Source organism: Cariama cristata, unplaced genomic scaffold (assembly GCF_000690535.1).
Source record: "Cariama cristata isolate BGI_N322 unplaced genomic scaffold, ASM69053v1 scaffold3039, whole genome shotgun sequence".
In the NCBI taxonomy this organism is placed as follows: domain Eukaryota; kingdom Metazoa; phylum Chordata; class Aves; order Cariamiformes; family Cariamidae; genus Cariama; species Cariama cristata.
In genome coordinates, this window is record NW_009637221.1 from 1 (window position 1) to 13,633 (window position 13,633).

The 13,633-nt window shown below is 40.3% G+C and overlaps 1 protein-coding gene across 1 annotated transcript; it reads left to right on the top strand.

The window, feature by feature from the left end:
• Positions 1-3,663: 3,663 nt before the first annotated feature.
• On the top strand, positions 3,664-9,335 carry AP5M1 (adaptor-related protein complex 5, mu 1 subunit; the record flags this gene model as incomplete). Its single annotated transcript, XM_009708198.1, is given in 8 exon segments — positions 3,664-3,885; positions 3,887-4,295; positions 5,811-6,038; positions 6,479-6,618; positions 7,372-7,457; positions 7,561-7,676; positions 7,946-8,042; positions 9,160-9,335. Coding segments are annotated over 8 exon segments (1,381 nt in total), but the record flags the coding sequence as incomplete, so codon positions are not given.
• Between the last annotated feature and the right edge of the window lie 4,298 nt (positions 9,336-13,633).

Consider the following 13,633-nt stretch of genomic DNA (forward strand, 5'->3'; position numbering starts at 1 on the left):
AAAGAGAGAGAGAAAGCTCGCAGGTTCGCATCGGAGACGCCGGTGTTTTTGGAGCAGTCAGGGTTGCCTCCGGGCCCCGAAACGGATGCAAAAATACCAAAATAGTTTGATGCGGAATAAATCCCTTCGCTTGTCAAAGTTCCGCTGGCCACCGTACATTTCTGAAGCCGATTTTGAAAATCTCTGGGTTCAGATAATGTGCTTTTAACTAAATCTGGTTTTTTACAGCTTCTGCATTTTGCACATGACTTTCCTTTCTCTGTTCCTCTTTCTGTTAGTTACCGTAAAGATTTTACCTAGCTCTGCTCTGTCCTAACATGGAAAAGGGCAAGGTAGTGATTATGAAATACTGTCAGATGAACAAAATGGGCAAAGTAGAAAGCGTATATTTTGCTTCTATTATCTTCATGTTGTTCTGTAACTGTATGAATTCAGGCAGAAACTTAACGTTTCATTTGATTTTAATTTTTGCATGCAAAGGCTTTTTTTTTTTTTTAAGTTAGTGAACCAAAGGAGGACTTTTTATTCAGAACTCCTATAGAGTTTTAAGTAAGACTTTGGCCTAGACAGGCTGCTTTTGTTGGTCTGGCAAAATTTGTTGCCATTTCCATGTACTCTCTGCAATTTCAGAGGACTCAATTTCAAAGAATGAGAGGAAAAATAACGGGGGCTAGGGAAAGGAAAAATACTGAGACCTGGATAAAGAGACATGACCTACAGTACTAGTCTGAATTCAGTAAAACTGAAGAGAGAACCTAGAAGGAAGCGGAAAAAAAAAGAGCAAGTAGGCTATCTTCCATCTTCAGGTGCAGACAGATCTCTACATTGGATATTCCCCTGATTGTTTTAGGATTAGTATTATGGTCCTTGTATTACCTATAAGACTAGAGATGAGGCCTCCCCTCCACAAACACAGAGAAAGAAAAAGCCTTGTCCCCAAAAAACTGGGAGTGTAATCACCATGGAGGAAGGGGGGGCTGGTGACAGGAATATGTGAAGTAACTTGTCACACAGTAAGCAGCAGAGACAAGGAATAGCTCTCCTTTGAAAAGGGCAAACTATACTTGATACTTCCAAGTGATTTCCAGACTTAGATCTTTCAAGTTCCCAGAGGAAATAATAGGGCTGTGGAAACCCCAAGTTTATCCTCCTGACTGACCTTAAATTCAACAAAGCACACGGACAATATAAAGAATGCCGGATCACATGGAAACTGTTGGTTTCAGGACTTACACACTCAGCTGGAGATATGTTAGCCCTGATCTTTAACCTCAGAGAAGACATCTGGGACATCAAAGCATTCCACTTTTTTTGAGCTGATCATAACTTAATTCAGGCAACAAGTATGGTCTCTCTCTTGAATCACCAAAGCTCATTCATCCCTGGAAACTTTCATCTTTTTAAGTTTTCATCACTTTCTAGAAGGGAATACTGAAAAAACAAGATCTGAAGGACTAACTAATCATCTAATGACTCAGCTAAAGCTGGGAAGATTCAGTGGGAGGAGAAGATTGCTGTGGTGTGGGGACAACTTCAGCAAATGGAGCAGACAGATTGGGGCATAAGTAGGACAAAACTGGACTGAAATATCTCCTGTTTCTTTGATTTGGAAACGTCGACCAAAAATAAGAGATGTTCACCAAGGTTACATGTCCACGGTTACATGTAGCCTCTTATCAATAACCTTGCTCATAAATTTTCAAGCTGCAAAACCACTCAATTTTGGTGCTGTTCAAAATAGACATGAGACTGCAGGGAGGCATTTTACTGTCGTCTGTATCCTGTTTACGGATCTTGTAGCTCTGACTTCTCTCTGCCTATGCTTGCTTTCTCCTTACCAAAAAAAAAAAAAAGCCCTAGATGCCTGATTAAGAGTCAAACGAAAAAGCACAGTCACTGAAAATAAGCCTGGGGAAGCATAGCTGCCTCTATCAAGAGACTGTGCTACTCAGTTAAGAAAAGATGGTGTAGGTGGGACTTAGAGGCAACAGGATAAGAACCATGCAAATGTTCAGGAGCAGAAGGGGAGCACTACATATGGAGGTCATAGATATAACAAAGTACCACCTTGCTGGGATTACAATTTCCGTGGCAATTTAAGAAACAGACTGTCAATGTGTCCTTAAAAAGATGGTATAAAAAGGAGAATAAATGAAGGCATTTATCTGTCTGTGCATTTTTCCTCCCATGTTTATGTGTAAGCGTGGCTCCGAGTGCAAACATACAGCCTGAGAACAGATCTGCTACAAGATGATTCATAAAGTTGCCTGGTGTGTAACCTGTCATATGCGTTTTGACGGTCCATGGATAACTACTAAGGGAATCCACAAAAGAGAATGTAGAAAAGCTAGCCTGTTATCAAACTTAATGTAAGAGAGACTCAGGGGAGCCTGCAGTTCCAAAAAAGGATGAAAACCTATGCATTAGTGGAAGTCATAATTTTTCTTTTCTCGTCTATTTATTAAAAGACAGCTCTTCAGTTCCTCTTGATAGATTTAGGTTAGCTTGAGAAGAAATTCATCCCTCTCTCCTTAAAAAAAAGTAATACGTCTTCAGAAGAAAAAATCCCAGACATAGCATTAAACAGCTAGTATGATTTTTCTCAAATATTATCTCTAGGAAATTTGAAATTAAATATATATGTTGATGCAACATAGCAATTTTAAAATATACAAAACCTTGCATCTCAGTGACATGATTACATCTTAAACACTTGAAGAAAATGAAATGATGAAACAGTCATAAAAGCTTTAAGTCACATATATTGCACATGCAGTGTGGAATCCATTTTGTTCCCTGCCTGCGCCACCCCCTCCCCCCCGCCCCCATGCAGCCCTTGCTGGAAAAATTGGACTTACCGACTTATGTACATTGAAATATTTTTGGATTTATAGTATTGTAAAGATTTTTAGTTAATCTTGTTAATCAATTAAAGCAACTGCTGCAGGTCAATTGTGTAAGCTCAGAACTGCAACGAAAAACCTGTATTTAAGTAAATTCCGTGCTACTGTCTTGTAAATATAGTATTTAGTAGAGTTGCAAAGCTGTAGCAGTGGCATACTACATCTAGGCAAAAAGCTGTTGTAGTTGAATTTTATTACATGGGATATCCGTTTTCTTAAATGTCTGAAAACTTATCTTCAGTGTGATCTTGCCTCTTAGAAATATTTTGCTGTTGAAGTTTTGCTGCACTGGTGTGAGTCATGCTTGGGTTCATTCGTGTCATTGAAACATCCTGTATCTTTGTGCAACAGGAAGGGGAGACAGATTCACATTTGATTTAAAAAATGAATGCATTTGCTCACAGTTTCCCGTAAAATTCCACCTGCTAGAGTGAATCCTAGTTACTCATGAAATAGTTTTAGTGACAGTGATTTAGATTCTGATCTTGTCACTGTTTCTATCAGGACGTTGCTGGCCTCCACTTACACAAGGTTACTTTTAGGACCAGGAGGGCCTTTGGGAGTTGTTTGAATACCTAAGAAAACCCATCCTTGGGGAGTTTCCAAATTCCAAAAATTACGAGGATTTTTATAATGCTTTTGCATTCTCTGACAGCCAGAAAAGGGACTATGTGGTTCTGCTTCTAGGAACTCTGTTGGTATGGTATTTTGGGTGGGAGAAGGTGCGTAGCATTAAGACGCTCTTATTTCCATGTCACAGACGTTACCCCACCGTTGAAATGCGTGCTGAGACCTTCAATGGGTCAACACATGTGCCCATACCATCTGACAGCGCTTTTCTTAAAGCCTTGCTTTTTGAACTGAGACTCATAGATGACCATATTTTTGTGGAGCATCGAGACACTTGTACTCGAATCAATCATTCGTCGGTATATTCAGTTCACACCGAAGGAGGAGATCTCTGGCCCGTGCTTGCTTTTCAAATATGCGTGTCTTCCACTAGTTGAGGAGACCTTGGAGCCACGGCCACCCCTCCTCACCGTGAGTGGGCTCTCACAAGGACTGGCTCTTTTGTTAGGCATTGTGGACTACATCTCCCCAAGTCGGAAAAATGAAGCTGAGATGAATGCAAAAATAGGCCAGCTTCGAAATTTGCTTATACAGGCCTGTCCACTTGGCACCCCTTTAAACACAAACATACGCAGCTTAAATAGTTCGTTTGATGACATTCAGGAAATGCCTACAGATGAGAATCAACCGGCTTGGAGATCCAACACCTATAAGGGCAAACCTCAGGTTAATGTCTGTATCACTGAAAAAGTCAAGTGTATGCAGTATGACAAAAGAGATGTTGTGGACACGTGGCAAGTTTATGGAGCTGTAAATTGCAAGGTGAGAATATTTTACGTGCAAGTCTGACCAAACTATTTGTCATGCAAGCACACTGGGAAAGTAAATACTCACACTGTTTTACTTTGGTATGTGATGAGTGAATTTCTAATGCTGTAATATTTCAAAGTGTAACGAACTATTACATATTAGACTGATGCGTTAGTGGTTTTTTTATTTTGATCTTTATTGGTTTTTTCCTGCATGGTTCATGCATTATTTCAGTAACTTTTTATGGGACTTTGTATTTTCCCAAATTTTTCTTATTTTAAAAGAAATAGGGAGAAATCATTTTATACAGTCTTTGCATCTAGAGACTAAGAAATGGTAGTGCTGACACCAAGTTTATTTCCAGCTATCTAATAAGCAATAAGTTAAATAATGATTAGAAACAGAATTTCTGAATGAGTCTTCTGCAAGTGTCTTTACATGAGCATTTTTAATTAATTTTCCTACCAAACGAAAGTTTAATCTTCTATCCCACTTTATTCTATTACAACGTTTTGAATCCACAAATGTTGTTTGTTTGGCTGATGTAAGAACAGTTGACACAGAATCTGGTGAAAGAAACTGGTGGTATAATTTTTTTGAATGTTTTTGTATGTGACAGTGGTTTTCATTGTTTAATAGTAAAAATTGGGGAATATTGACTAAATAGATCAATAATAATTATGAAATACATTAAAATGTGTGTTTTCTATAATTGATGTATTTAACATTCTTTTTTCTGAATTATGCTTAGGAAGCACACTATGTTATCACAGCACACTGTATTTGTAACTGCCAGTGTTTTAAGAGGAGAAAGACCTTCTAATAAAGTGGACCACGGTAGTTTAATTATTTGCGAGAGGTAGGGTGCTCATCTCCAAAGGAAGCCAGCCAAAGTCCTGCGCTTGCGAGGACTGGGTTATTTCCCACCAGCCATACTGGTAGGGATTATGTGGGTGAACAGCTTCGTGCTCTCCAAGGGACAAGTTTCTAGGTCATCTTGCAGGGTGGATAGCCTTACATAAGAAGAAAGCCCCGGTGTAATCCTGAACTGCTGAGCTGGCACACGGAGGGACGAGACAATGGATGCGCTGCACATGGTTGCCATGAGAAAGCTGACATGGGACCACAGTGGCCATTAATAGCATGCTTGAATCCATTAAGCGGGTGTTGTAAAAGTAACTGAATTAATTAGACTATCACCAAGTGTGTTTATGTAACATTCATAATGATGTCGCTATACAGTAAGTCCTTGACTTGCTTATCTGCTGGTTTCTTGCTGAAGAGTACTTGTCAATTAAGAGACATTTAGCTAAGACTGCATCACTAGTCCTTCTGTGGGAAAGGCTACAGAAATGGGAAAGGGACTTTATTTTGAAAGTATTTGTCAGTACTAATGTTTGAAGCCAGCTGAAAATTTTTAGGGTGATTTTTTTATTTTTTTTTTAATGCTTGTATTCAATTTTTGAACATCTAATTCTGACTTGAGGGAGATATTTTAGAATAACTTCTTGACTTCATTCTTTCAAGTGTGACATAGAGGGATCTGCGCCAAACGTAACGCTCAGTTTGAATCTCCCAACTAATGGTCCTCCACTCCAAGATATTGTGGTCCATCATTGTGTGACTTCTGTTGACCCTGCCATGCTGATGTCCAGTAGTGCCGAGCCACTGGATGATTCTGTGTATAACGGACCTTACAAGTTTCCTTTCATTCCTCCTTCAGATTCCTTCAACCTGTGTTACTACACTTCCCAGGTAATAACATCCCCTGACCCTCGTTATTTTCAGGTCTTCAAACAGGAGTAAAAATACCTGTGTTGTTGAACGTGTCTGAATTCCGAGTTTCAGTCCAATACAGGCGTGTAAAATGTTTTTTATATAATAAACTGCTTGGAAGGCACTTCAGGACTTGAGTCACCTGAGTCCTGTTCAGGAGGTGCCAGTACCTTTGCTTTGCATGGCTGCTCTTTCTTTAAATGAACCACTTAGTTTTTGCCCAATTCAGGCATCTATCCAGGCTGAGATGTCAAGTGCATATACCACAAATCTGTGTATTGCAAGCAGCCTGAAGAGTTTGGCACAGTCAGCAACTAATATGTGTGTGTTATTTTTTAAAGTACTTGAGCAATTAAACCAGTATATAACTGATCTTATGATAATTAATTGATCTTGAGAATGAATATAGTTTTTTTCAGGTTCCTGTTCCACCAATTTTGGGATGTTATCAACTCATTGAAGAGGGATCACAGTTAAAAATAACAGTTAATTTAAAGCTTCATGAAAGCATAAAGAATTCTTTTGAGTACTGTGAAGCTCGTATACCTTTTTTCAACAGGTAAGAATAAAGAAATCTTCAATAAAATTCTTCCATTTCTCTGTGATCTTCCAGAAATTAACATGTCAGGAGTCTATATAACAGATTATGCTCCATCAAAGTACTGCCAGTGGGCACCAACCTTGCAAATGTCAGGAAGCCCCCTTGAAATTCTTATAATTTCCAGAATACAGAATTGTACCAGAATATTTGGTAACATTCTGAATACTTCTGTTGTGCATCCTGTTTCCCTGTGGTATTTTTTCACATGAAACACTGCCACAATCCTCCAGGTGGATTAAGTCTTGAGATCACTTCCAACCCAGAGTAACCCTTTCCTTAAGACTGCTAATCCTAGCTACAGATCAGCTTATCAAAAATATAGTTATTTAAAATTAAAACGATAGTTTTCATTTAAGCCTCTCTGACAACTGCCATGACTACGCTGTCACGTAATTATCATGAAAATTTAGAGATGAAATGATACAAAGTTGCTAATGCTGATCATAGTGTTAGTAAAATGCTATCAGTGAACTAAAGACAGTAAAATATCAACAGCTCTTTTATGATTACTAGGTTGAGACCACAGTGATTTTCTCTTGCTCTGTAATTTCTTCCCATAAATTAGCAGTGTGCTCGGATAGGTATGATTTGTCTGTATGTGCGTAAATAATGTCTTTCAGCATTCTCTTGCTTTCTCTAACAAAATGGGTGTTAACAAATACTGAATGATACTAATTCCAATGGTTTTATTTCTCCTCTGTCATACTGTAGGGGCCCAATTGCTCAATTAGAGTACAAAGTTAGTTACGGCCAACTGGATTTGTCACGAGAGAAGAGCCTACTGGTTTGGGTCATCGGTAAGCAGAATACCCTTGTGCATTCTTACTTCCTCCCCCGCTCAGTTTTGTGTAGTGTAGGCACAGCTGTATCATTTCTTATAGATGCTGTTTCTGGCTTTAGGACAGAAGTTCCCTAAATCTTTGGAAGTTTCACTGACTGGAACCGTGTCTTTTGGCACTGCAGGCAAAGAGCACCCAACTGATTATGTTTGCACTGGGAACACCGCTTATGTAAAAGTAAGTCGCAGGCTCTGTGAAAAGAGGCCTTAGTAGTCATTTTTTTATTATCTTAAATTGGCTATGAAGATATGTTGATTTTAAATCAGACATAATTATTAGGCTCTTTGTTCTCAGCGTGAAGTTTTCTGTTTCCTTGCTTACAGAATTTGACATCCTGTCATTTTGGAGTATGCTTGCACACCAAGAGCGTGTAACACAGATTGCCAGTATTTGCGCAGCAAGCATGACATTATGCATCTGATCATGTTTTCCCTTTCTTTCTATAGCTGTATTTTAGGATCCCAGACTTTACACTTACTGGATGTTATGTAGACCAGCATTCTATTCAGATCTTTGTACCAGGAAAACCCAAAATTACTGCATGTGAGTTGCTGAAAGTGTCATTTATTTAACTGAAACTGTATTGAAGTTACGAACTGGATGTCGATGACTAAAATTATGTAACTGAAATTGGACAAAGCTTTTAAGCTTTTTCCTGGTTTGCTTGGAACATCCTGGAAATTTTGTCATCTGCTTTGTGTTTTGGTTTTTTTGTTTGGTTGGTTTCTTTTGTGATGCTTAAAGCATCCCTGGAGTAGGGACTGGCATCTCCCTTTCAGATGAACGCTTTTACTACTCACTTACAAAGTCAGTCTTTCTCTTGAGCTCTCTCCCCTTTGCCTTGTGATGGTTCACTATGCTGTGCATAATAGCGGAACTTTTACTGGGTGGGCAGAGAATGCCTTGCCGTAGTCTCGCCCCTTGTTAAGGACGCTTTTGTCAGAGACGTGATCTGGGGATTGGCAGTACTCGGGTGCAGAACTTAGCTCCTGCATGCAAGGTGAGACTGTTGCTGTCAGTGTCATCCCTTGGTGGATGTGGCTCTGCGTTCAGTCTGTGGAGCAGAAACCAAATCAGCTTACTCTTGAGTTCACACATGAGTACTTCCAAGACCACGTCAAAAATACACTAATTGAGAACACAGCAGGCATTCACTAAATCTGAGCAGTACTGTTTAATGGAAGTATTTCTATTTGTAGCTGTCTGTCTGTTGCAACTTCTGTCAGTCATGTTAGCAGAAGTCTGTAAATGCCTTTTGAAACCGTGATCCTACACTGTTACTTTTGTGATGGGTCACGTTCAGTCCTAAATTGTAACGCAAAAAACAATGTGTTCATACTGTATGTAGTGTATTGAGTATGCAATTTATATTCATTAAACAAAATCCAAGCCATCCACCTGCTTTTGACTTAGCCTCTGTTTGAATTTTAAGCTCATGACTGATACATTAGTAAAGATAATTGAAGCTGAGACTTTAAATGTCTCATTATTTGAAAATCGTCTCTCATAATAAGAGTCTTACAGTTTTAAGAGGCCATTATACCTTTTCTGTAAACTAGTAAGGATGGATTAGTAGTCTCTTAACTTGGATGAAGGAATGTCTGATTGTAAGGCACCCTGTAATGCTTATTTTTCTTGCCTGTTTTCTTTTTTTTTTTAGCCCGGGAGCTGATTTCTTCCGATTACTACATCTGGAATTCCAAGGCACCAGCACCTATGGTGTACAAAACCTTATTTGACTAATTTGCTTGTGAATGATTTTTGTATTTAAACAAAACAGACAGCTAATGACAGTAATGTCATGATACAGTGAAAATAAACATTCTTCAGCACTTGTACTTTGTATGTTTGCTTAAAAATTTCTGTTGAAGAAAAACAAAAGAGGTCACTTGTCTTAAAAACATAAGTTGGTTTTAAATTGTTTAGTCCTGGATAACAGCTTAGAGAAGACAATTTGAAATGTACTTGCCATGGCCATTTTTACTTTCCCTTCTAACATAAACTGGTACAAAATAAGTACCTAGTGATACAGATACAGACCAGTAGAATTGGGCATGACTTCTGGGAGGACCAGTTACTTCGCTGGTTTTGTAAACCAGAGAGCTCATGGAATGTGAAAGCTTTCAGTGTCTTACTCCTGTTCTGAAGTCACAAGAATCTGGTTAGATCCCAGATGAACAAGGCAGTTAAAAGCAAGAGTTATTTTCACGAGATGTGTGCAGAATACATACGAGTCAATAATTTACCAGAATTTTAAGAGAGGGCGTATGGCATGAGCTGTGCTTCTAAAAGTGGATACGGTATAGCAGTCTTTATTGCCTCTGTTAGCAGAAATGGTGAGTTCCCTTTCATACATGCCTGTGAACTGCATTGCTCTGAAAGCTAGAGTTAGTGAGGATCCAGGGGTGTGAACCTAGTTTTTCAAATCACAAGACTAGCTCTGAGCAGGCAAAACCAGCTAAGTTTGCTGGAGGTTCTAAAAGACATCACTGAGCTGTTTTCCCTGGAAAAATCAGTGGAAAAGGACTCGGTTTTACAGAGGCAGACCTCTTAATTTTGAGAAGAAAATTGGTATCTGTAGGAACACAGGAAATGGGACTTTTAAGAGAGTTATCAGGAAATGAGCAAATTCTGAAAGGCTGGTGAAAAACTGAGAGAACCTGGAGAGCAGCACAAAAGAAGAGAAGAATGGCGTCTAATAACCGAGCACGCCGGCTGCTCCTGCCATACCTCTTGTTTAACTGTACACTGTGTGATAAATAAGATTAGTGATTATGTAAGGAGAAAAGTTTTAAGCTATAATTTAAAAAATGCTTAGATTGAGATAGTAATCTAATTGGTGGGTTAAATGTTCTAAAGAGTGGATTAATTCATGTGAAACGTGCTGTTCAACTGAAACTGCTGTGCAAACTTACAAAGCAGAGCTATGCTATGACCATTTTCACGCAAGTGATGTGTCCATTTTGATTTGCAGGCAAAAGGTGAATTAACGATTTTGCCCAGAATCCAGCCCCTACCTGTTACAGTCGTCCGCATGCCTGGAGAGTACAATGTGAGTGGGGAGAGGGGGTCTCTCTGTTGGAAGGGTTTAGGTCATGTTCTGTATGCTGTCACCCACCACAGGGTTTCAGTGCGCGGTGTTTGCTTTCTACCTACCCATGGGAAAGATGGGAGCTGTCTATTCTGCACAGCAGCACCATGGAGGAATGGCTTTTCTTCTTCACAGGTGTTCAGAGTACTCTCCAATAAATGCTAGGAAGCAATGGGGTCGTTAAAATTCACGGTGTGTTAGAAGAGGAGACCCCTTGCATTTAATAGCAGGGGGTCACAGAATCACAGAATCATAGAATCATTATGGTTGGAAGAGACCTCAAAGATCATCAAGTCCAACCGTATACCTGATGCCACCATGCCCGCTAAACCCACTAAACCATGTCTGAAAGCACCACATCTAAACGTGTTTTTTGAAGACCTCCAGGGATGGTGACTCCACCACCTCCCTGGGGAGCCCCTTCCAATGCCTAACAACACTCACAGTGAAGAAGTTCTTCCCAATATCCAACCTGAACCTCCCCTGGCGCAACTTGAGACCGTTTGATACAACAGTTTCTTTAAAAATACTCTGTGATAAAGAGAAAAAATAAGAATTCTCTTTTGGTAGAGAGTGCTGTTTCTTCTACAAGAGTGCTTGCTGCTTGAAGTGCTTATATTCATAATTTCGTCACAGGTATAGACTGTATGAGATCTATGCAGATAACGTTGCAAAAAGACTTTCAAAAGAGGTGGCCAAAGAGTTCTCCAGACTGACTATTGCATTTCAGAGGGCTAGAAGAAACTAACATGCAAATAATTGAAAAGAATAAACATAAGGACTTAAATAAATATTAGGTTGTCAACCCGACATTTTTCCCAAACAAAATAATGGGTATAAATAAGTAAGAAGTTAATAGAGAACTCACTTCATTAATAAAATGAATTTGTTTCATTTCATTAAAATTTTGGGGTAGTGTAAGTAATGCAAATTTAAAGCAAATATGCACTGTCAAATTTTTTAAATGAAACTGTACATTTAGTTGGCAAAAGGAATTGATGTAACAGACCTCTAAGAAATTAAAATAATACAAAATCCATGTATAACCCACTAAACACAGTAAAAACTGGCTGACATTTCCAAATGCAGTGGCAATGGGGAACCATCATCAAAGATGTTTTGGAGCCCGACTGTGTTATTTAACACTTTGTGGAAGGTGTGGAAGGAAACGGGGAATTTGCATTGATGAAGTTCACAGAGGGTGCAGTGGCTGAGAGGCAGCAATTACGGAAGGTGCTGAAGTCCTCATTCAAACCCTGAATGGTTTGAATGTCTCAGGGGGGCAGGACAAAAAAGTGAAAAAATAAAAAGTAGATGTTCCAGCACAAGCAGGTGGAAAGGGGGGGATATGAGAACAGATGCTATTGATACAGAGTGAGAGGAAAAGGGGACCAAGGAGTGTCAAAAAGACGTAGTATGTAGCTTAGGAGTGCATTGCTGTGGCAGGAAGGACCACCGCAACCACTAAATACACAAGGAGCAAAAACGCAGGAGTACCTGGCACTGGTGTGATTCTCACCAACCCACATGGCCCCCATTTCTAGCAAAATGTTCAGACCCTGAGGCTTCTGAGAACTGATCTTCTCACCAAAATCCCCCTTGTTCTTCACCCCTACCCCCTTGCTACCCCCGGTGTAGCAGTGTGTCCAAAGGGTTGTACCAAGGTGCCGCAGTGAGGACTGGGATCTCGTCAGGTGTCTTATGTGCATTCCTCCCACTCCGAATCCTGAACTGTACCAGAAGCAAGGCAGGACCAGGAAGCCCACATTTCCTTGGCTGGAGAGCAGCTTCCCAGGCCCCCGGGAACACCCTTCCACCACGGTCACCTCAACTTCTCTCCTGAGCTTGCTAGTCACGTTGGGAGACTGAGTTAAAAGCATCACCAGTGTCCATGTGTGAGACAACAAGTGTCCCCCCCCCAAATTCACAGGGCCTGTTCTCACCGCAGAAGGGAATTAGTCCACCTACCACAGTTCGATGTTGTCAAATCTGTGTCGTCTGTTACTTAAAACTACTCAGTAATTTGGTATTTTTCTAGTTTTCTGGAAGCCCTTTCCTCCCACCAGGGTCCCAAGGTATTTGGTGACAGCTCTAAGATGGTGTATGCCAGTTCCTCAAATACTTTGGGGGAAATCCTGTTACTTCAGATAATTTGTAAGCAGCTACTTTTTCTACATAATTCAGCCCTTCCCTCCTCTGCATTTTTATCCTGTTTTTGCCAGTGTTAACTACTTTTGCCATTTGTTAACAAGTAAACATTGAAACAAGAAGGCATTAAACATTCAACGGCAGTTGTCCTCTATTTATTCACGCTATCCTAGAAATTTGCTACGCTTTGTCCTATTTGTACAAGCCCTGCTGAGTTTTAAGTCATAACAGAACTTGTGAGTAAGTCCGTGTTTGTCCTTCACTACTTTTGCTGTCTCCTTCTCCACCACCTTGTTCTCTCATCCTTTAGAGGATGGCAACACTTTAGAAAATACCCGCTCCCCTGGGCAGCCTTGTCTCTTTGACTTATTGCCCATAGGCTCCCACTTACCAACTTTCTGAACATACTGAAATTTGGTCTTCTTCCCCCTCTTTCCCATGGCTGGAGTTCTCCAAGCTTTATTTTATTGTCACCGTCTCCCACATTGCCTTCTGCTGTCCCATCGTCCATTGGCTCCTCAGTCCTCAGATTGAGATCTGAACCTGGACCATGTTGTATCTGCAGCAAGAATTTACTGAATAGTCAGTATGGACAAAATACAAGGTATTACCAACAGCATCTCTTAAGGTGGAGAAAACCAAGCCCACCTGAAGCCATGTCCATCCTAAGAGCACCATGGCAGGAAATCCCTGCAGTCCTCAATCACAAAGGAGCCATTAGATGAGAGTTTTGTGGATCCCAGTTGGGGAAGTGCAAGCTTCCTTGGAAGAGCTGCTATAGCATCATATGGCAGTGGGTGGGAATTCCACAGGGCACCTTGGGGTTGTTCTTAAACTCCGTTCCCTTCACGCCACCTGTGGTGGGTTGACCCAGGCTGGGTGCCAGGTGCCCACC